Below are 24,562 nucleotides of genomic sequence, written 5' to 3'. Positions count from 1 at the left end.
AAGTTAGAGCAAGACAATATTAAAAATTGTTTAATGATCTTGCTACTGCTCAGAAATTATCTACACTTGCCAAGAATGTATTGTATTCATACTAGCCACTTACATAATATTGAAAAGCCATTAATTTGATTACTGTGAATGTCTTGAAGGCCGCTGGTGCTCTTTACATATCTAGTCTTCACCTGTGAACCTTACATCACTATAAACATGCATTCACTCTGTTGAAAAATTAATATAACAAATAATTTGTAGAATATCTCTGGCTGCAGTCCTATTATGACAGCAGATCATTGTGTCAACTGTGGTTCATTTGTATGTAATGTAAGTTTGGGTTTCTGAATTTTGAATTGGTAACCATGAATTTTCTGTGTATTTGAATTTAATAATTAACTTGTAAGCACTTGTGTAGCCATGTGATATATTTTGAAAGCAATGTTCGAGGTCTGGCTTTAGAGTGAATGGATTTTGTCCATTACTAATGGTCTTCTGTTTATTTAGGTTGGTTTGTGACTCAGAATGGTAAATAATGGGGTTCCAATGTTTATTAGAGAGTTCAATGTTTATTTAAGTTCAAGGGAAATGCCCTCGGTGAGAGGGGAAGATGCTTAATTTCATTTTTGATTTTGCGTGGGGCTATGCAGTGAAGCATTGGGAATAGAATTGTTGTGTAGACAAGTGCCCCTGAGAAGGGAGGGATATATAATGAACTACAGTGAAGAGTTAGTGTTATTCCCAAATTAGAAGAGTCCTAAATGGAATCTGATTTAATCCAACAATAACATCAACTGGGATCATACATAAGAATATCATTCTCTGAATACTCTTTTTTAAAGGAGAAACTAGCACATGATAACAGAGAGAGATTGGTGCACTACTGCCCGACAGCCTCCCGCAAAATCTTCAACCCCTCATTCTCAGAGAAGAAAGTTTTTTTTTAGATTAAGAGGGAGAGCATCTTATGAATTAAGGAAGTGAAAGAGGGAGGCAAGTTCGAACTATAGAGTTGTAATGGCATCTGTTCCTTCCCTTCTCATCCGAATATATCATTATTATCTTTCAGCAAATCGAAATCGGGAAACTCTCCTGCCATTCTTTTAAATAAAAGAAACATTTTAATCTTTGTGTTTTTTATATTGATATCCATGGAGGGGAAGAAGAAAAATAATAAAAACCAAAAGAACTGCGGATTCTGGAAATCAGAAGCAAAAACATGAATCGCTCGAAAAGCTTAGCAGGTTTGGCAGCATTTGTGGAGAGAAATCAAAGTTAATGTTTCGTGTTCAGTGACCCTTTCTCAGAACTGATGAAAATTAACCCTCTTTGCTTGCAATCATAACTGAGAGGCAAGTGAATTAGAGGAGACTACAGAGTAAGATGGCACATGGAAAGAAACATAGATCACAAGTGAGCAGCAGCATTGGCAATGAGCCCATGAGGAATATCCATAGACATTGTCCCTTGGCTAAAGAATCTCCAAGTATTACAGGTCTCTTGAAAGTTTCAGTTTTTAATTGGGTAGTGGTATATTTCTTGTTTTCTGCTCTTTCTTCAGGTTGCACTTCTTCATTCTAATTCCTCATTTTCCTATCCAAGCCCTGATCCAGAACTTAAGTCTTGCTATCCTCCTGAATGCCTTCTCTCATTCTAGCTCCAGACCTGTGACCAAACCCATGCTCTGCTGCCTACTGTGGCCCCATCTCAATCTTGCCCCATCTGATCTTCCATGCTTTCCCCATATCATTACACTTTGCTTCTCTCTGTTCTATCATTGACTTGCTTCAGTCATCTTATCTAAAGCTAAATTAATCGCTGGCCTTGATACTTTACCAAATCCTTATGCAGCTTGTGTTACACAAATATTTGTATTCCAGGTTAATTAGCTGGATCTGTTTTTTTTTTCAATTATAATCTCATTACACATTCTCCTCTTCCTTGCTCCTTGTTCTTTTACTTGATTGACATGCATTCTCTTTGGCTTTTTAATTTCATTGCTTCATTGTCTGTTGTCGCCAGGAATTACCGTACACTCCTAATTACCCTTGAAAAGGCAGTTGTGAGCCTCCTCCTCAAACCATTGTGGTGGACAGTATATAGTACTGGGTAATCACAGTGCTGTTAAGTAGGATCTTCAGGATCTTGACTCATTAACAAGGACTGAGTGGAGTTTGAATTGGAGTTCTGTCAACTAGGTGGTGGAGAATGGATTTGAAAGGTGCTTTGGACCAATTACTAATCTGAAGCCATGTTTGCGGGTGGGGGAGTGAAGGTGGTGGATAGTCACTGCCACATCTTGAAAGTCAACTCTTCTGGCCATGTTTGGACAAAGGTAACTTTATTTCCTTATGCCCCTCCCCTTTCTCCACATCCACCTTTGTCTTTGCGAATCTTGTCTCTTTCTCCCCTGGCCCTTTCCCTCTCACACCTCCTTTATCCCGTCAAATCTTTCTTTTCATTCTCTCCTCTTCCTCCCTCTGCACTCCTCTCACTATTCCTGTTCTCCTCCTCGTCACTCCTCTCCATTCCTCACCCTCCTCCAATCTCACTAACACCCCCCTCAACCTTGTCTTCCTGATCGTCCTTCCCTTTTCGACACTCTGTCTTCTCATTCCCCCCACCCCGTCCTTAATCTCTCTCTAACACAGTCCCCCTTCCTCCGCCTATCTCACAGTTCCTCACTGGCTCAAATTCTTCCTCCTCTCCTTCGCCCTGTCTCTCCTGCCCTTTACCCTGTTCTGTTCCTCCGTCCGTCCGTCCTTCCCGCCCTCCTCCTCTGTTCGCTCTCCGCATCCTCAGTGTTCGCCGCAGCTCTGGCGGAGCTGTGTGGGCGTTCGGAGTAGCTGCACAAGTGGAGCTTCCTCACTGACCATCGCTGGCAAGACTGCGGGAGGGGCTCGGCCAGGTACAGCAGGGCAGCCGGCGGGGCTGCTTCACTGAGTTGTTGCTTCGATCCATTGGGTCCTGCCCTATTTTACTGTGGATGTCTTTCGTTAATTTTGCAAGCTGAAATTTCTAATGGGGAAATTATGGCTTAAAATGCCCTGATAGGTGCTGACTTTTTTGGGGGAATAATTCTTTGCTATCTCAGCTATGTAACGGTGAGGTAAATATCCCAGTGGGAAAACAGTACATTTGCTTTCTTGTTGACAGACAGTAGGTGACAGCTCCCATTAATGTTCTGGATCTCTTGAGGTTCAGGTTATGTATCGTTTATATTTATAAATAGATGTAAATAACAGTTTTGACAGTGAATTGAGAGATGCAGAATTTCAGTGCTGTATATTGTAAATGTGAAAATAGAACTTACCACAAGTATGCTGAAGAATAAACCTCAGATTCAACTTAAAAGATAGCATACAGCCTGCTTAACTGGGGTAAAATGTGCTTTAATTCAGCTTTCATGTTTTGTCAATGACGAAGAAGGTTCTGAAGTTGAAACAAAAGTTATGGAGTTCTCAAAGTAGTTTTGTTAATGAATATTTTTTATTTCTGTTGAATAAAGGAATCTTGGCATATAGCACCAAATGAAGCTTAAATGTTCCTTCTTTTGTAGATATTTGGATCAAGATGGACGGAGAGGGATCAAACCTCCCAGAAAACCAGGACAATGACAGTAAGTTTTAATATTGACCCAAGTCACACAAAGGCTGCTGAATTTTGATCGAAAGAATAAATGTTTACCATGCACATTAAATTTTAAAAGAGCAAAAAATGTGGCAACAAGTTTGTGTTTTGATCCTGAAGAAGGGGGTATGCCCGAAACGTCGATTCTCCTGCTCCTTGGATGCTGCCTGACCTGCTGCACTTTTCCAGCAACACATTTTCAGCTCTGATCTCCAGCATCTGCAGCCCTCACTTTCTCCCTACTGAGTAAACTTTGATCCTACTGAGTAAACAGTTTAGGTATCACGAGTAGATATTTATATGAGTTTGCATTGGAGTAGTAATAGATATTGCAACAGCAAAAGTTAGACTGTGAATAACAATTGCATTCAAGTGAGCAACTTACAGGTTATTTCCCTCTTAGTACTTTGAAAAGATGTTAACATTCACAAAGGAAGCAAAGAAGGAAAAGCTACAGAAACCTACACAATATTTCTTTTCATATCTTTTCAATCAAATGCTATTATGTTTACAAGCTGTAAGTTCATTATATGTTGCATGAGTTTTACATTTCCTTTACTGTAAATCTTATAAATCTTCTTATTCAATATCTGATATGTATTAAATATATATGGATTGAATTTTATGACCACCCCACATACACAGATATATGAAAGTGGGGGGCTAACCTGCTACCTTCCCACCCAAACCCAGTCTTTGCCCCATTTTATGAGGTAGCAGGTGAGCCATCAAACAGCTCATCTGCAATTAGGCCTGATGGTCTTAAGCAGACAATTAACTGCCACCTTCATTCTGCTTCCACTGCCCTTTTCTGGTCTGCAGGTGAAGATGGGCACAGGGAACAGCCTGACGGCTTGGACTGCATGGACTGGTGACAGGCAGAAAGAATGTGTCTCATTTAGGGTTTCCTTATGTACCTGTTTTTGGGATGATCCAAAGATTGCACATTCCCTTTTGACATATTGTTTGTTTTTGTTTCGAAAGATATAATGCATAGTATGCAGAAAATGTAACAGCACAAGGAAATGACTGAACTACATATTACATAATCAAGACAAATTAAGTATTGTATTTTTAATTTTTGTAGCTATTTCGTGCACCACATTAACCAAGTGTTAACGTATGCAAAACAGTGGTAACAGCAGGCAATTGACGTGGTAAATGATCCCAAAACAAATGGATTAGATTTAACTCTACAGCCATGCAACATCCAGTTTTGACTCGTGGGCAATTAAACAGCTCGTAAGAGGTGAAGGTTCCACAAATAAACCTCATCAAGTACATCAGTTCAAAAGATAATGCTGAAAGGTTTGTATCCTTCTTCAACCAGAAGTGCAAAGTGGATTGTCTATCTCAGTCCTTCTTCCTCCTGAACTCCCCACCCTTCTCTAATCTTTAATCACTCTATTTACTCTATAATATCAAGAAAAAGCTGAAAGCATTGGATACTGCAAAATGTTATGGACCCTGACCACATTCTGGCAATAGTCCGAAAGAGTTGTGCTTCAGACTAGATGTGTGATAGCCAAGCTGTTCCAGTACAGCTGCAATACTGACGTCTACAATGCAATGTGAAAAATTGCCCTGGTATATTGTTCACAAAAAGCAGGACAAATCCAACCTGGTCAGTTACTGCCCTGTCAACAAAGTTATGTATGATCAAGCCAGCCAGCCAATCAGAGAGATCATTGATGTACTACCCTCACAGTCTCCACAGTTTGTATTGAATGCAACATGTTGCAGTGTTCAATCTGAAAAGATACCTCTCCAAAAAGGGATAAAGAAAATCTATAATCCAAAGCTGATCAATAGGCTGAAACTTAAGATGAGAGAGTAGTGTGAACAATAGACTTGTATACTGCTAAATTAAAATTGGGAATTCTAGTCAGTCAAACTGAAACCACATAAAGGTTATGACTACAGAAAGATATATTCCCCTGTTCCATCAGCTTTAGCATCACAGTTTTCCCTTATTTTATTCAGGTTGATGATGGTCTTGTCCTGTTTTCTGATGAGCACATTGGAAAAACTTATCTAATTCAATAGACCATTGAATATCTGCTGATAGTTGGATGAAGAAAAGTAAAGGAAGTTTATGTGAAGTATAAACGTCAGCACAGACCAGTCAAACAACTGGTGTATTTCTGTGCTATAAATTTGATGGATTTATTTGTACAGAACTGTGTAAAGTAATTTAAGAAAAGAAAAGCTATTCCTTGGTGGATAAATTCAGCATGGTGTACCTATCCTGCCAATGAGAAACTCTCTGCTGGAAGTGCTTGCTGATCTTGTAGTGATCAAGGGAATCTCAAGATTTATTCCTGGAAACTCAGAGGGTGCTGAATATTGACCAGCTGTGATCTAGACATAGGTATTGAATGGCTTGGGGCACTGTCATCAAGAAGTTCATGTCATCAATATGGCAGCAAAGTAGGACTCCTGAGCTGGGGCTTGCTTGCTTTTCTTTTTTATCTTTTTACTTATCTCTTGCCCTGAGCTCGGATGGCATTGGTAGAGGTGAGGAACCACAGCAGGAACAGATTCAAGTGGACTCACCACCGACTTGAATGGGCCCAGTGTGGACCTATGGCAGAGGCAAGTGAGCTGTTACTTACTTTCCTGGAACACACACAAGAACGGGCACTGGAAGAGATGGCTGCTACATTGGTGGAGGTGACGTCAGTGAGGTAGGCCCAGCGGCGAAAGAGGGCACCTGAGGATCGGCGACTTTGTTGTCAGTTAGATCTGGTGCTGGCAGCAGCTGAATGGCATCACAGTGACATCATTGAGGTACGCCAGTGGTGAGAGATGTGACTCTGATTTTGGTGGGTCCAGCACAGGAGGCAGCAAGATGGCAGTGGAGCAGAAATGGTCCAGTAGCGAAAGATGACACTTGTAGAGTAGCAGCATTAATGTTGGGTTGGGTCTGGTGTAGACAGTGGTGAGGCGGTGGAGGAGTGATGGCAGTGCAGAAATTGATGATGAGTTAGCTCAAGATTGGTGGACTCTCCTTAAGCTATATCTTTCCTTTTTTTTCTTATTCTTAAAACGATTTAAAATGGCACTAAATTGTGGCGACAATGGAAAAGTTTTTATTGTATTTTATTGATTTTCTCAAGTAAAATACAGGCAACAATAATCATTCATTCATTGTTATGTCATCTGTGCAAAGACACATGATAACTCTCTTTCGATGTCAACATGAGAACATGAGAATTGACTGTTGGCTCCACAGCCTCCATCACCTCAACCTGACCACAAGATTACGCAAGAGCAGAACTAAATCTACATCTTAGAACACCAATGCATCAATGGCAGAAATTTAATGGTGACAGTGGGGGGGCCTATTCACCATCTGGAAAAACCCCACTCTGCTCAATTTTGGAAGGCTCAATGGGATCGGCCTGATTGGGTACTTAACATCCCATCATCAGTTTTTCCAGCTCCTGCCAGGCATATTTCCCCCTAAGAAATCCTAGTGCAGAGCAGATCTCCCAGCTATTCCAGTATAGATTGGCATCTTTACAATGCTAGCAATACCACTGGGAGTGAGATAGACAATTGATGATGAAGCTTGAGGAATAAGATGATTACAGTACATTTGCTGGGCCCTGCCAGAAGGAAGAGGGGTATGCTGTTTGAAGGCCAAAGTGTATCTTTGCTCTGGCTTCTTCCATTCCTGACAGTTGTGCCTCACTCAGGCATGGTGGCGGATGGATACCTACAGCCAAATGTTAACCCACAGCAAGCCCTACCACCTCTGTACCCATTATCTTTCATTAGTTTTGAAGCAAAATGAACATTTTAAAATTATTATTCTTGCCAAATCATTCCATGGTCTTGCCAGTTACTGTCGACATAATTTCCTCTAGCTCCACAAATCTCTGATATATATGTTTCTCCAATTCCGACCAATTGTGCATCCTCCGCGCTTATTTCTTCAGTATTACTCTCTCTGCCTTCAGTTAATAAGATTCAATTTCTGGATTACCCTTCTGAATCTCTTTGGTCTTTGACCTTGTATCTACTTTAGTTTATAATGCCCCTTTGAAGTGCCTTGGGACATTTGATTATACGTTAAAAAGCACTACATAATGATGCATTTGTAAATAATACATTAATTAGAATTTCCTGAACGTATTCTCCCTGTGGTACAGATTCCTTGAATATTTTCTTGTAAACAATCCTGGAATGCAACACTTAAGCAAGATCTAGTTATATACATTGCACTACTTGAAAACAAAATTACATCTTTTGTTTTGAATGGTTCAGTTCAAAATCTTGTCTTTCTGATTTCTAAAAATGTACAATATTCCAAGTTATCCATTGCCTCACACAAAGCATTTTTAAAGGAATGTATACATTTCACAATTCTAACTCACAGCTTCTGTAGTACTTGAATTAAGTAGCATTTAAAAAAGCACAGAAAATACTGAAGCTGCACTCTACACTAATGCTGGCAGAAAGGCAATGATCGCTATTGTAGCAGTTAGATGTTCATATCTGCTAACTTCTAACTTTATCTTAAACTTTAAATCACAAATCTCCAAATAAGCTTCCACATTGTAAAATATCAGTGTTGAAAATTAAAACATACATTTTGGTAACTCTGGAGAAAGTGAGGACTGCAGATGCTGGAGATCAGAGCTGAAAAATGTGTTGCTGGAAAAACACAGCAGGTCAGGCAGCATCCAAGGAGCAGGAGAATTGACGTTTCGGGCATAAGCCCTTCTTCAGGATTTTAGTAACTCTGTTTTATCTGATTGATTAATGCAAGAGTCAGGAAGAAGTTATGCAGTAAAAACCACTAATACTGCATTTAAAAATACAACACTCGCACTGTTTTATCGATTAAAAAAATCTTGAAAACTAAAATAGTTTAGACAAAATTTTTGCATGTGATAAAATATGACTTAGAGGAGCATATATAAAAATTTGCATATACTAGTAGTCTTGCCTGATGTGCTTTCTCCAGACCAAGACAGATGTATGCAGCAGTATTGAATGGTTGGATTAGATGTAACAGCAATGTACCATTAAATAATGAATAGTAAATCATTCTGATTTAAACTTGTTGCATATAAGACACTGATGTATATAACTGTAGTGATTTCATTAGTGCTTTACGTTATATATTTTACAATTAATTAAATGACTTGCTAGATATCTTTTATTTCTCCTTTTGATTGGAGGAAGAACTTATGACAGGACACACATGGAGCTTCTTTGCACTTTTTCAAAAGTAGCGCTGGAAGATTTTAATGCATACCTTTATAGGAAGATGAGGTCTTAGATTAATAAGTGATTCAAAATATGTTACATTTGACAAAGTCAAGTAGCACTCTGCATGCTGTATTGTCAGGGTGCAAGTTTGTAAAAATTGCTGAAGTGCTAGATTTCAGCATAATCCCATGACTTTCTGACATAGAGACAAGAGCACTAACTGTGAGCACCTGCTGCTAATTTAGAAACCAATACCTGTGCATTGACATTTTCACATCAATACACTTTTTAAGATTACTCATGTTTCCTAAAGTTATAGATTTCAAATTCACATCAACTTTAATTGATCATTATGCTAAACTGCAAATTATTTTCGCGTACTTTCTAAGTTTACTTTTGATGGAGAAAAATGTTTAATATTGAAGTAATGGAATCCTGAAATGTTTTATATTATTGTATAAAGATATATAGTCAGATAAAAGCACTGTGATAAAAATCATGCAGTGTAGCATGGTTTGCATCTAAATTACACAGTGTTGATTTTACGTATTTAAATCTAAGTTGTTCCTTCAACGCATGTGCAGAGTGGAGACTATAAACTTTTTACACTTAGGAGAAAAAAGAAGACATCATGACTCATTCATATGCCCTCTATCATCCTTAAATCATAAAATTATAGAATGATTTGAATGCAAAGGAGACCATTCAGAACATTATATCCATTCTGACTTTCTATAGGAGCAACTTACCTAATCACTTAACCAATTTTTCCCTGTGTACCTGCGAAATTTCCTCTAATTACTATATTCACTTTTGAAAATCAGGCCTGAATCTGTGTCCGCCAAATTCTCAGTCAGCGCAATCTATGTCCTAGCTAATTACTGTATTAAAACATAGTTTCTCATGTCACTGTGCTATCTTATGCTAGTCATATTCAAAAAGTATCCTTTCCTCTTGATCCGGCAATTTTCCTCATTGGGTTAGAACAAACTGATGTACACTTTAGAAACTCCTATCCTTCTCTGCACTTTACATTATTACTATGCAAGTCTATATGATGAGAATTAAAGACCCCATAATAACTGAAAAATAACTATGGCAGTGTCCAATCTGTTGTACTACCTGTTAATGTTATCGAGGAATAATGAATGCTGTAGTTGTAAAGAGTGGAATAAGATTACTAAAGCTTGGTGGGGAAATTGTAGCTGAGCAAAGGGCAAAATATTTCACATAGAGTCAAGGCCTGAATGGTATGGCTTTGAGGCCATACTCCATGAGCTCCCTGGATGAAAGGGGAAATAGAAATTAATATTAAATAAATGTGCTAATAACAGGTGTCAGGTAGAAAACACAAGTGAACATGAAGCTGGATGCAAAATGATCAGAAGGGAAATAAAAATTCAAATAAGAGAAGTAAAGAGAGAATATAAATAAAGACTGGCAGCCAGCAAGGTGTGGAACACCAACATCTTCTAAAAGCACTTAAATCATAAAAATCTGGTCAACGGACAAGTAAAGGCCATTCAGATACAAAAAGAAGATTTGTACATGGAAGCTAGGAGCATAGCTGAGGTTTCAATTGAATCTCTTACACCTGTCTTTCCCAATGCAGCAGATGTTATCCAGGCCATGGTGATAAAGGAGGAGACTCAGTTACTACAAGAGTTTAAAATTAAGGGTATTGCATTGGATAAGCTGTTGGCACTTAGATTTGACAAACAACCTAAACCTAGATGAGATGCATACACAGGACATTGAAGGAAGTAGGAATATAAATTGCAGAGGCACTGGCCAGAATCTTTCAGTCTTCTGTGAACATAAGGATGGTGCCAGAAGACTGCGGAATTATAAACGTGTTCTTCCTCACAAAAGACTGAAAGGGAAATCCCAGAAATTGCAGACCAGTCAGTTTAACTTCAATAGTGAGGAAAACAATTCAGAAATACTGGCATGAATTTTACCACAAGCCAGCTAAGTGTCAATTTTGCAACATTTCATGTAGGGGTTCTCACTATGAGCTGAAGTGAATCAGTTCATAATTATCTAGTATGCAGTCCATTATGTATGTTCAACACTTCTATACCATCATGATCACACGGTTGTGTGTTCCCCAAAGTTAAAAGTACTTGCTGTTGTAAGAACCTCTCAGGATTCATGTCACTGGTGCCATCTTGGGGCAGGACAGTGGCTCAGTACTGCCTCACAGCACTAGGGATCTGGGTTCGATTGCACCCCTCGGTGACTGTCTGTGCCCATTCTCCCTGTGTCTCTGTGTGGGTTTCCTCTGGGTGCTTTGTTTTCCTCCCACTGTCCAAAGATGTGCGGATTAAGTGGATTTGCCATGCTAACTTACCCATAGTGTCCAGGGATGTGTAGGTTAGGTGGCTAGCCATGGAAATGCAGAATTACAGGGGTGGTGTGAAGGGGTGGATTTCGGTGAGATGCTCTTCAGGGGGTTGGTGTGGACTCATGGGCTGAATGACCTGCTTCCACACTGTAGGAATTCTATGATATTTAAGGCTCAGCCATGCACCAGTTCAAGTACTGCCCACCACAAATAACCCTTCATAGTACCCACAGTGGGAGGGGAATAAAAAGAAACCACTCTAGGGGACGGAAGTGGCATGGGTGACTCCACTAGAAACAGAATCTCACAATTATAAATTGCTACGTCAGCTGTCTGACTGAATGTCATAGTAACTGCAGCTATAAGAATGAAGCTACAGAGGCTACCCATCCTTAGCATCATGCCATGTTAGAATCCGCCTAAAAAATTGAAACTCTTCCCTCTTCCCGGACACAGCATATCATCCTGTTGTTGTTCAATGTTGGAGCAGCGCATATTGGAAAGCCTTCAAAAGGTTGAAAACGTTTAGTTTCACTAAATAACATGAAAAGTGGTAAGTCTTTGGAACAACTACAAACTCGGAGTCAATGAATGACCACGTCATCCAACTCGCATCTATTGGAAGCGAGTGTCAATTGAGTCCTGACTAGCATGTTACACTCGATGCTGTAGCACTCTATGCTGTTGAAGGTGATGTTCCTCATTCTTAATGCACCTATCCTCCTCAGAAGATTGCTGTCACTTTCCCAGCACTTCAGTGTCCATCACTTTCCTGCTAGTCTGCTTGAGTTGTGCAACATTCATGGGAATTATGCAATACGCTCTGTCTGGCAACCACAATCAATCCAAGCATCAGACCATCATCTTCAAGAGGCCTACAATGTGCTCCACTTCAGCCTTAGTAGGTGAATGAACTGCACTGCATCTATGTTCAACTTCAGGTGGGAGTTTGTGGAACAGAGTTATCAGCCATGGTCGCAAAGGGTACCTTTTATCTTCCAGTATTCAGCCTTATAAGACATCTGCCCCTTGAAGAAAGGCAGGAGCATGAGATTTCTTGCAGATATAAGCATCATGACAGCTGCCAGAGAATGCAGACTTGTAAGATGTGGTATCAATGATCACACATGACTTGTGCATTGATGGAATGCTTTCCCACCAATGGAATGGTATTCAGGAATAATAGAGAAAGGGGAAAAGAGGAGCATTACTTTAATGATTAGTGTTCATAGATAAAGTGCTTTTCAAGACTAAGTTCAGATCAAATGTGTTCGGTAACAAATGACATACCACCTTTAGTGCAAGGTAATTCACCCGATCATGTACCAGTCAGCTCACAAAGAGCTGACAAAAGAGTGAGGTGAATTTCTCAGCCTATCAAGGCTTTGACACTGGTGTTCCTGGTCACCAGAAACTGTTCATCAATCGGGGTATTGTTCTCCTTGGTCGTGGTTTGTTCCTCAGGAGATCCAGCAGAAAGAAAATAATTCATTTTTATCTTCTTACTTTGGGGCAAGGGAGTCAACAGCATTATTAGGGGCTTGGAGCAGGAGTCAGAGAATAGTCCTCTCCACCATCCATGCATCTGATTGTCCCCAGGTTGGAGCAAAAGGATGCTCCCCCCAAACAGGCAAACAGTTCACTTTGGTTACCCAGTCACCTTTCTTACTCACCAGGAAGGTAGGTAATCAGGAGATGGCCAGTTCAGGTCTTTAACTGGCCATTAATAACCACTTAAGGGCTTAAGTTGGTGAAGGCCTGAGAAGGTTACCTCGAGACTATTTTGGAATGTAAGTATTCGGATGGCAAGAAAGTGACATTTAACACTGCAGGATAAAATGGGGCATACAGGACATCACTTTTGTGCGTCATGCGAAGCCCACACATGAACTCAGGGCATGATTCGGAACATGGGACTGGGATATCATAGCATTTATAGAAACATGGCTCAGGGATAGGCAGGACTGGCAGCTTAATGTTCCAGGATACAAATGCTACAGGAAGGATAGAAAGGGAGGCAAGAGAGGAGGGGGAGTGGCATTTTTGATAAGGGTTATCATTACAGCTGTGCTGAGGGAGGATATTCCCGGAAATACAGCCAGGGAAGTTATTTGGATGGAACTGAGAAATAAGAAAGGGATGATCACCTTATTGGGATTGTATTATAGACCCCCTAATAGTCAGAGGGAAATTGAGAAACAAACTTGTAAGGAGACCTCAGCTATCTGTAAGAATAATAGTGTGGTTATGGTAGGGGATTTTAACTTTCCAAACATAGACTAGGACTGCCGTAGTGTTAAAGGTTTAGATGGAGAGGAATTTCTTAAGTTTGTACAAGACAATTTTTCTGATTCAGTATGTGGATGTACCTACTAGAGAAGGAGCAAAAGTTGACCTACTCTTGGGAAATAAGGCAGGGCAGGGAACTGAGGTGTCAGTGGGGGAGCACTTTGGGGCCAGCGACCATAATTTTATTAGATTTAAAATAGTGATGGAAAAAGATAGACCAGATCTAAAAGTTCCAAATTGGAGAAAGGTCAATTTTGACGGTATTAGGCAAGAACATTCAAAAGCTGATTGGGGGCAGATGTTCGCAGTTAAAGGGACGGCTGGAAAATGGGAAGCTTTCAGAAATGAGATAACGAGAATCCAGAAAAAGTATATTCCTGTCAGGGTGAAAGGAAAGGCTGGTGGGTATAGGGAATGCTGGATGACTAAAAACATTGAGGGTTTAGTTAAGAAAAAGAAGGAAGCATATGTAAGGTATAGACAGGATAGATCGAGTGAATCCTTAGAAGAGTATAAAGGAAGTAGGAGTATACTTAAGAGGGAAATCAGGAGGGCAAAAAGGGGACATGAGATAGCTTTGGCAAATAAAATTAAGGAGAATCCAAAGGGTTTTTACAAATACATTAAGGACAAAAGGGTAACGAGGAAGAGAATAGAGCCCCTCAAAGATCAGCAAGGTGGCCTTTGTGTGGAGCCGCAGAAAATGGGGGAGATACTAAATGAGTATTTTGCATCAGTATTTACTGTGGAAAAGGATATGGAAGATATAGACTGTGGGGAAATAGATGGTGAGATCTTGCAAAATGTCCAGATTACAGAGGTGGAAGTGCTGGATGTCTTGAAATGGTTAAAGGTGGATAAATCCCCAGGACATAATCATGCATACCCAAGAACTCTGTGGGAAGCTGGAGAAGTGATTGCTGGGCCTTTTGCTGAGATATTTGTATCATCGACAGTCACAGGTGAGGTGCCGGAAGACTGGAGGTTGGCAAACGTGGTGCCACTGTTTAAGAAGAGTGGTAAGGACATGCCAGGGAACTATAGACCAGTGAGCCTGACCTCAGTGGTGGGCAGATGTTGGAGGGAATCCTGAGGGACAGGGTGTACATGTATTTGGAAAGGCAAGGACTAATTAGGAATAGTCAACATGGCTTTGTGTGTGGGAAATCATGCCTCACAAGCTTGATTGAGTTTTTTGATGCAGTAACAAAGAGGATTGATGAGGGCAGAGCGGTAGATGTGATCTATATGAACTTCAGTAAGGCGTTCGACAAGGATCCCCATGGGAGACTGATTAGCAAGGTTAGATCTCACGGAATACAGGGAGACACAGGGAGAATGTGCAAACTCCACACAAACAGTCACCCAAGGCTGGAATCGACCCTGGGACCTTGGTGTTCCGAGGCAGCAGTGCTAACCACTGAGCCACCATGCCGCCCACAACAGTACATTAACGAATGTAACTTAAGAACATGCTTAGAAGTGGGTCTAATGGATACAAGTACAAATCCATTATTAAGAACAGCGTGCAATTTGAGAATGTAGTCAGGCTTGTTGAGGATTCCTGTTCCAATCCCTTTTTCAGGCTTGCAGATATGTATTTCTGTGTAAGCTTTGAGAATTTGCTCTGTCACCAAACTTCATGCTGAAAGGAATATTTGACAGGTCAGTGGATATCCCACAACATTTTGTCTAGATCATGTGTGTTCAAGAGTTCAGTATCTTCACTAATGATAGTTTGTGGCGAGATATCTTGGAAAAGAAGAGTCCACACTCAGCAAATATATCTTCTTGTTGAATGTGAGATAAAGGCACATTGAAGTTGAAGCCATGTGTGAGGACAAGCTCTTCTATTACAGAGTATATAATCAGACAGATTCATAGCATTTTTTGTTAGTTGTGCTGCTGAAACTTTAAAACTAGAAGTGTGAGAAGGAAGCATTAATAATTCTGCTATAAAATGATAAAAATATGATGCTAAAGAAAGAAAACTCTTAAATGTATACTTAATAACATTTTGGTCATTATATCTGCTGTCCAGTTTTCTGTCTCCAGTATGTGAAAGCTATTGTAATGGTGTAAATCAAAAGGAAATAAGGGGTTTCCCATGCCTCACTGAGTGGCCTAGATAGAGTATTGTTTTGCAAAAAATATTAATTTAAGTTCAGGTGATTTTGTTCCTCCATGTTAGTCTCCTGTAACTTAAATAGCACATAACACCAGGTTATAGTCCAACAGGTTTATTTGGAAGCACTAGCTTTCAGATTGCTGTTCCTTCATCAGGTGGTTGTAGACTACAAGAACATAAGACACAGAATTTATAGCAAATGTTTACAATGTGATGTAACTGAAATTCTATATTGAAAAAGACTTGGATTGTTTGTTAAGTCTTTCATCTTTTCGAATGAACATATTGGTTTCAGTTCTTTCATATGTAAATTGCAGAACTTTTTAAAAGTTATATTATCAAGTAAACTTTAACAATTGGTGTCATGTCAGCCCAGATAATGCATTGAAGGTGCAAGGTGTCCTGTGTGAGACTTTCTGTGCCACAATGTTCAGACTGATTCTAGTCTAAAAAACAGATTTATAGAATCTTAAATGGATTCATGCAGTTTTTGAGCATAATAAAATGTAATTCTGCAAGTATAAATTCTTATATGTATGTGTTTGCATATGGATGTGTGTGCGACAGCGGGGGTTATAGAACATAGAACATTGAACAATACAGAGCAGAACAGGCCCTTCGGCCCTCAATGTTGCACCATCCTGTGAACTAATCTAAGCCCATCCTCCTATATGATCCAATGTGCTCCTACACTATCCCATCATCATCCATGTGCTTATCCAAGGATTATTTAAATCTTCATAATGTGGCTAAGTTAACTACATGGCAGGCAGGGCATTCCACATCCTTACCACTCTCTGAGTAAAGAACCTGCCTCTGCCATCTGTCTTAAATCTATCACCACTCAGTTTGTAGCTATGCCCCCTCATACAAGCGACATAATCATCCTAGGGAAAAGACTTTCACTGTCTACCCTATCTAATCCTCTGAGTGTCTGTGACAAAGTGTGTGTATGTGTGTGAAAAGGAGCATAAGTCTGTGAAAGGATGCATGTGTACGTGTGAGTGTAGGAGTGTATGTGTGAGCATATGAGAGAGAGCTCGTGTATTAGAGAGGGTCTGCGGGAATGTACGGGTCTGTAGGAGTGTGTGTGTGGCTGTAGGAGTGTGTATGTGTGTAGAAGTGTGTGTGTGTGTAGGAGTGTCTGTGACTGTGTGTAGAAGTGTGTGTGTGTAGGAGTGTCTGTCACTACATTTTGCATCTGTCTGAGAGTGTGCATCTGTGTGTGTGTCTGTGTGTGTCTGTGTCTGTGTGTAGTGCAGTGTGGTCACCTGCAGTGTGACATGAACCCAAGGTCCAGGGTGAGGCCATCCTCATGGGTACCGTGTATATGGCACAACCTTATTAGCATGAAAGACTTATTTTATACTTATGGATCCTCAAATTTCTGCATAATAATTACAAACCCCATAAAGTTTTCTTCCTGTTAATGTATATTTTAACTTCTATCAATTTATCTTGTTAGTGGTAAATCTAATTTAAAATCTACATTAAAATGTAAAACATCTTTGGAGGTACCATTGACCAGTAACTGAACTAAACAAGCCATATAAGTACTGTGATTCCAACAGTAGTACAAAGACTAGGTATTCTGAGGCAAGTGGCTCATCTCCTGACTCCCCAAATCTTGCTCACCATCTATAAAGTAAAAGTCAGGAGTGTGATAGAAAGGACTTATGCCCAAAACATTGATTCTCCTGTGTCTTGGATGTTGCCTGACCTGCTGTGCTTTTCCAGCTCCACACTTTTCGACTCTACACTCCATATCAGGATGAGTGCAATTTCAACAACACTCAAGAAGCTTGACATAATTCAGAATAAAGCAGCCTAATTATTTGGCAACCAATCCGCCATCTTCAACATTCACTCCCTCCCGCATTGTTATGGACCACGCCAGACTCCCTCAAAACATTTCAAGGAAGTAGCCCAGATCCTAACTTTGCTAGTTGTTTTAAGCAGATGTAATGTGGATATTCTAGGAGTGATGGAGCTGGTCAAATCACTTGCTTTTAAACAAAACAGTCGCCATTTACAAGATTACAGAATGAAACACAAACAAAAGAGAACAGGAATACAGTATAACTTAACCTATCCGAAAACCCAATAGAGTATCCCAAATTAATGACGCTGTTCCAAATACCTGCAACAATCTCCTTGGCACAAAAGATAAAATCAAACACAGAGTTTTACATGAGAGAAGTCAGAGAGAGAGTACCCCATTGGGCCTGCTTCTTTGGGTCAAGCAGTTTCAGAAGACTGCTGTCCAAAAACCAAATCAAACCAGAGAAAAGCTGAGCTGGGAGAAATGGTCACTCCCCTTTCAGTGTAAAGGGATGTTTTAAAATTTGAAAGCCTTTTGCCTGAGGCAGTATCTGTTAGTTATAATCAAACTGGCCCTAAAAATCTTCAACTTAGATTTTTCGGAATCTGTGTCTTTTACGATCTCTCTGAAAAAGAAAACCAAGGACAACGTAACCTTGTTAAAGGAGCAGCGTCTTCCCACCATTGACAACAACAATATGTACCACCTACAAAATGCGTCAAGTTTCTAAGACTCCTTCATTAATACCTTCCAAACCCATAACCTCTCCCACTGAGAAGGATGAGGGCAGGAGATCAATGGAAAAAACTCCACCTTCAGGTTCTTTTCCAAGTCACTCAACTTTCAGATTTGGAATTATGTCCTTTTCCTTCACTGTCACTGGTTCAAACTCCTGAAATTCCTGTCCTAACAACTGTGTGGGTATAACTACAACACATAACCTGAAGTGGTTTAAGAAGATGGCCTACCACTACCTGCTCAAGTGCAATTGGAATGGCAATAAATGCTAGGCAGAAGTGGGTACTGCAGATGCTGGAGATTAGAGTCAAGATTAGAGTGGTGCTAGAAAAGCACAGCAGGTCAGGCAGCATCCAAGGAGCAGAAAAATCAACATTTCGAGCAAAAGCCCTTCATCAGGAATGCTAGCTGAGCCAGTGAACTCACAGATTGTGAAAGAATAGATTAAAAAACAATTTCTGCTCTGTTACCTTTTCAAAAACAAGTCTGGTCAATTGTGTTTTTCACTTTTGAATTTCATGCTGATTATTCATTATATTTTTTAATCTCCTAACTGTTTCCTGTGGTCTCCTTCAGAATCTGTCTTTATAAAGAAATTGGATAGCGTTCTAGTTATTTGTAGGATTTTGGTAGTTAGAGAATAGATACTGAAATAATGAGCATTGTAAGTCTAATGGTGTGGATTGAACACATCCTAAGTTGATGAAAGAAAACTGGTAAAAATACAAAAGGCATTCATTAAATAATTTCCATCTTCATTGCATACACAAAACATGCCAAAGGACTGGAAGATTGTCTATGCTATAATATTATTCATAAAATAGATGACGGATAAACCAGGAATTTGTTGGTCTAACAACCTAACTTCAGTGCTGATATTATCAGGATGGGAATATTCAGATAGAGTTGAGGAGAGTTAATAGTGATAAACCTTGATTTCTCTTCTTTGAAGGATAAGATTGCATCATTCAGATTATGGAGAAAGATGAACTCCTAGGAGTGGCAAAGAGGCTTTATCAGACTGATTGCTGCACAGCAAGTGCAGATCCAATCCTTACTGTGTTGTCTCCACTGTAAACCTCGCGGCTGATCCCACCCAGATATCACCAATCATGGCTACATCAAGCTTTCCCTGTATTTACTCATTCACAATTTTCACACCCTGGAGTTTCTGGTAGTTTGTAACCCAATTGATACTCCAGTGGAAGTAAGGAAGTTGAGACTGCCTATATGCATCTTGGGAGTGATCATATTGAGAGATATCTGGATTCCTTGGAAAGCATATACAATGTATATATTGCTGTGAGCAATACATTGCAATGTCAGCAGGTAGGACTCAGGAGTCTTTGACCTCGCTCCATGTGTTCTACAGGTTCAGCCATTACAGGATCCTAGGTCTGGTCACATAGCAGAGAGTCAGGCTGTTCTTCTACTTGCCCACACCATCACGTTCCTAAAGTCTCCAACTAGACAACATTTCAGGCCTTGCTAGAGTGTCTCATGTCAAAAATCTCCCACTTGGTGTAACACTAGGAGCTGCTCACCTCACTGTGTGAGAAAAGGATTGGGTACCTGTGCAGATCATCACTGAAATTTCCAAAACTGTTTGCCTCCTACCAAGAACTTTCATAGGTAACTGTGACACTGCCATTGTCATGGACAATGGTCCAATTGGAGGAGATACCTATAACCCAGTTTGAAAGATGAGCATTAGCTTGTTGGAGGAGAACAAAGTAGGCGGCTTGTTAATACTTTCACCAAGTACTGTTCAACTTTCAGTAAAGGCAATACCTTCTTCAAATGCATGCAGACCCTTACCAGCTAATGCTAAAAGATCTCAGCGTGAACAAAAGCAAAATATTATGGATACTAGAAATCTGAAGTAAAGAAAGAACATGTTGGAGAAACTCAACAGGCCTTGCAACATCTATGGAGAGAGAAATGGATTTAACGTATCAAGTTCTGAAGTGAAATTGTATATGGTACACGAGATATATTCTAACCAAGCTCAATTGCAATAAGGCTGTTCCACTCTTATGTTCTTTAGCATGGTAATCAGTGATATTTTTATATGATGCGGTTTGGTTGTATATGCAAGGAATGTTTTTGGATATCCAAGTACTTGTATGTCTAATTCACTCTCTCTGAAAAGTACACAGTTTTGCTAATTGTCTACCTGTTTACTAATTGTGTATCACTTTTATTTGCTTGTCTTTGGATAAGCGATCTTGAATTTCAGAATGATTAGATAATTCAGTGTTGGACAATATCATTAACATGATTTATAAAGTTTATTCTGGGAATGGTAATCCCTTCTCCATTGGTGCTGTGTGAAAATGCAGAAATTTTCGCAGAATGCAATGCGAAAATTTTGCTTTGTTTCTCAACACTTAGTAATCATTGATTCATAATATGTACAATACATCTGCTAGACTATTTGAGAATATAAAGTGTAGTGACGATGTGCCTTATGTCATTCCCCACTTAGTATATGTACCTTGAAATGGTTTGCCATTTGCAGTTCTTTTTTTTCATTATCTGATCCAAAACACGAAATAAACTGTCAATGAAAGTTACACTCATCATGTTGTGAAACCATTGAACAATAGATAACTTTGCGAAATAATCCATCACAAAGATAATCTTCTCTGTGTATTGTGAATAGGTCTCCTGCGACTTTCATTCAAGGAGTGGCTGTAGATGCTACCTCCATTGCTGGGATTAATACAATTTGTATGCCTCACATGCATATGAGAGTCATGGATTATCCTGATTCATGTTACTATAAAACAGCTTCTTGTTGACTGCGTTATGGTGTACCCCATGCTGAGGCACTTAGCATTTGGAATGTATAGTTGGCACTAGCTTCTGTGTCAACTTCAGACTTTACTATGTTTTGTCCTGCCTTTTCTGGGAATATAATATTAATGGTTGTGAAATATTCTGATCACCTTAAAGCATCAATATGATTTATAAGATTAACAATGTGTAAAGTTTGATCATCTTCTGAAATTTGTCTTTCAGCTTGTCTGATTCTGAACCTCACTGATGGGTATAGTGATAATGCACCTTCTTAACACTTGCCTTGCTACCAGTATCGTGCAGTTGCACTATCTTGTTGATCACCAGTGTTTTGGTCTAGGGCCTGGCTTGGCCTTCACAATCAGATTTCCTGCACGTAACTGCCCAATGTCCCTTGGTTCTCCATGCTTTACAGATGTCAAGAAAAGCTGAACCGTTTTTGAGTAGGTGTGACAAATCATATTTGTTGAAGATTTTGATGGATTGGTGCTCTTTGCTGATCAAAGCAACAGTGTTAGCTGCACCAAAAACATGTCATGGTTATTGGACTGCCAATATGCCTTATACGCATGTCCATCTTCAAGTAATTCTTTTACTTCCCCAAATGATCCTTTCTGATGGCTTAAATTGGCCACTGGTGATGATTAACTCAAAGAGTTTCTCTCCAGCATCCTCTTTCAAACTGGTCAATTGAGTCTTGGGTTTGCTCTCTGTATGAAATAGGTTGGAACCTATTCATCCTCAAATTAATTTTACTGAGGCTGTTCTTTGATGGCATTCAAGATGTTTACTTGATCATTCCCATCATCCACAGATGGACCAGCTTTGTTAATTCAGCAAAATCCCTTCTTGCCAATTTCTTGTCTGTATTCTTGGGATCGTCTTTTACTTGGTCTCTGAGGTCAAAGTACATACATTGTTTGAATACACACACTATAATTCAGTAAGGATGTCACTGAAGGCCCAATTCAGATTGATATTTCTGCTATGATTCCATGTTAAAATGTTGCACTCTACCATCTTAAGATGTGTATCCCTACTTTGTGTCTGTGTAAATTACAGTCGCTCCATTCTCCAGCTTTTGGCATCAGAGCATGTGTTACTTACAGATCAATTGTAAGGAACAGAACATCCTAGCCTTCCAGTTTTCTATACTGCACTGAGCTTGTCTCCTAGCTTTACAGCACACTTCAGCCTTATATTTTTCACTTTTTTGATTAAGGCAATCTTAGAAATAGCTTTTGTCATGAAAGAATTTACATTCTAATGAAAAAGTAATCAACTTTGTTTCCTTGGTGCTTTATGCCCTACCAAGAAATCTGCACAGTTGTCTTTACTAACAGAAACTCATGCTGTTTAAGGGTGAGTATCTCTGCCTTTGCTTGACTTCTTTGTTGTCCAAAGCTGCTCTCTGGTTGAGCTTCAATGAGTTGCCCAAGTATCTGTAATCAAGTTATTGGAGATCTTTTACAGATTCCCAAAGCTGCTACCATGGTATGATTTGGTTCTGACAGGATTAATTTTGCTGATGTGGCAATGTTAATATTATATTCTATAGCATAAGAAACTGGATGTAGATGTCTTAAATAATCTATTGAATAATCCAATCTACTACAACTAATTGCTAGAAAGAAACATATTTCTCAGGCACCTAAGTACATTAATATTGAGCTACCACCTTTGGAAAGAGGAGGTTATTTCTCGTAGAATGTCATACTTTCAGTGATCTGAGGTAAGATGAAGTGTCTTACAGTGATGATGTCATGAGTGTGGTTCCTAAAGACATACTTACATATCTAGTCTGAGTTATGTTGTGTCTCACAATATCAGGCATTGTCTAAAACTAGACAACCTGATACCACCCATTTTCTGCTATGCTTTCAAATGAATTTCTACTGCTGAAACTTTGTACTGAATGATTCTTTTACAAAAAGGATATTAAACTCTATTCTCATTAAGTCTGTATGTGTGGAAATGTTCTTTCTTTGAATAATTTCTTTCTAGTTGTTTGCTGTTTAGACAGTGGTTTGTACGTATTACCTGCAGTATTTCTGAACCATAATAATATATTTTAATAACTTTTGCTGTGGAATCAGACAACTAATTAATTCACATAAACTTCATATTACAATCTATTTAAAATAAGATTGTAACAGCTAGATTTCCCATCATTAATTTTTGTGAAGTCTTTTTCCTCAAGGCAAATAATAATAGTAATTTTTGTATAATTGTGCAGTCCATCCACACTGTACACAATTAAATAGATTAATGGCCTTGTTTTTACCTTTCCAACTGTTAATCCATCATTCATTTAGAAATGTCTTAAAGACAGACAGAAATGTAAAATCTGCACTTGCTGTATTTGTATTTTAATCAACATTCAACATAGTGAGACTAATGTGTATGCATACAGCAGCACTTCAGTCAGGTAGGCCACTGAATTGCACATACATACTGAAGTAATGTTAGAATCATAGAATTGCACCACATAGAATACATGGTCCAAATGGTCTTCTATGTCAAATCTCTGTAAGATCAACTCAACTAGTACCACTCTGCTGACCATTCCCCATTTTCTTTTCCTTTTCGACATTTATACAATCGTCTTACGAAAATCAGAGTTTAATCTGCCTCTACGGTCCTTTCAAGATGCACTGCATAAAATAATTTTCTGATTTTCTTATTGTGTCCTTTGCTTGCCACTGTGATCACTGTGATCTCTGATTCTCTATCCTTCTGCCAAAAGGGACAGCTTCTCTCTATTTACTTGTTTGAGATCCCTTCTAACTTTGAGTATCTTTATAAAATCTTCTCTCAGACTTTTCTCAGGACAAAATCTCAAACTTTACCATTCTATCCATGTAACAGAAATCCGTCATATCTGGAGATGTTCTCATAAATGTTTCAGAGCTCTCTTCAAGACCTTCTCATACCTGCTAAAGTAGCATAGGCATCATTAGATAAAATACTCCAAATGAGACAAAGCCAGAATTTTATAAAGTTTCAACATAACGTTCTTGAATTTTTATTCTTGGCAGCAATTTTTAAAGCCTGGCATTTAGTCAATTTCTGAAACTGCCCTACCAATGCTATTTTGCCCATATATGATCAGGTCTCTCTATTCATCTATGTCTTTAGAAGTATATCCTTTAAGTTATAATGTTTCACCTTATTCTTACCATTACATCTCCATGTTAATTTTTTTTTGTCACATTTTGTCCAGTCCATCAGCTGGCATCCTCTTGAAGTCAATAATTATCCTCCTCACAATGCACAATTCCTTCAAATTTTGGTGTAACTTACAACTTTTGAAATTGTGTCCTGCATACCCAAGTCTAGTCCATTAATAACTGACTGTAAAAGCGTTACTTAGTGGCTCAGGATGACCATTTTTCCTGTGTGGAAGTGCACTCATTTGAAATTTTACATGGTTTCTTTCTTACTATCAAGAAAAAAAGAGATATGTTTTCCCATCAGCCTGGGCTGGATTCTTCCATATCTGTCAAGGAGATAACAACTTTCAGTATTCTGCTACTTTTAGTCAAATTTGCTGCCTTTATGTCAAACTTGATTTATCAGGTTTGCCTGTCAC

The 24,562-nt window shown here is 39.2% G+C and overlaps 1 protein-coding gene across 2 annotated transcripts in view; it reads left to right on the top strand.

Annotated features, from left to right (window-relative positions):
- LOC122559207 (myoD family inhibitor domain-containing protein-like) overlaps nt 1–24,562 on the top strand; it is a 162,069-nt gene that overhangs the window by 69,209 nt on the left and 68,298 nt on the right. Inside the window, exons 1-2 of one of the 2 annotated variants that reach the window (XM_087993977.1) lie at nt 2,405–2,899; nt 3,551–3,610. In XM_087993977.1, the coding sequence (XP_087850103.1) occupies nt 3,565–3,610 (46 nt within the window). In that variant the 5' untranslated portion in view covers nt 2,405–2,899; nt 3,551–3,564. Of the gene's footprint in view, nt 1–2,404; nt 2,900–3,550; nt 3,611–24,562 lie in introns of those variants that run through there. The other variant, XM_043708588.2, reaches the window with a different exon arrangement.

The sequence above is a fragment of the Chiloscyllium plagiosum genome, unplaced genomic scaffold, assembly GCF_037043375.1.
Source record: "Chiloscyllium plagiosum isolate Xiang-an unplaced genomic scaffold, Cpla_swu_hap1 HiC_scaffold_14, whole genome shotgun sequence".
Taxonomy (NCBI): domain Eukaryota; kingdom Metazoa; phylum Chordata; class Chondrichthyes; order Orectolobiformes; family Hemiscylliidae; genus Chiloscyllium; species Chiloscyllium plagiosum.
This window is presented reverse-complemented; position numbering and strand designations above follow the sequence as displayed.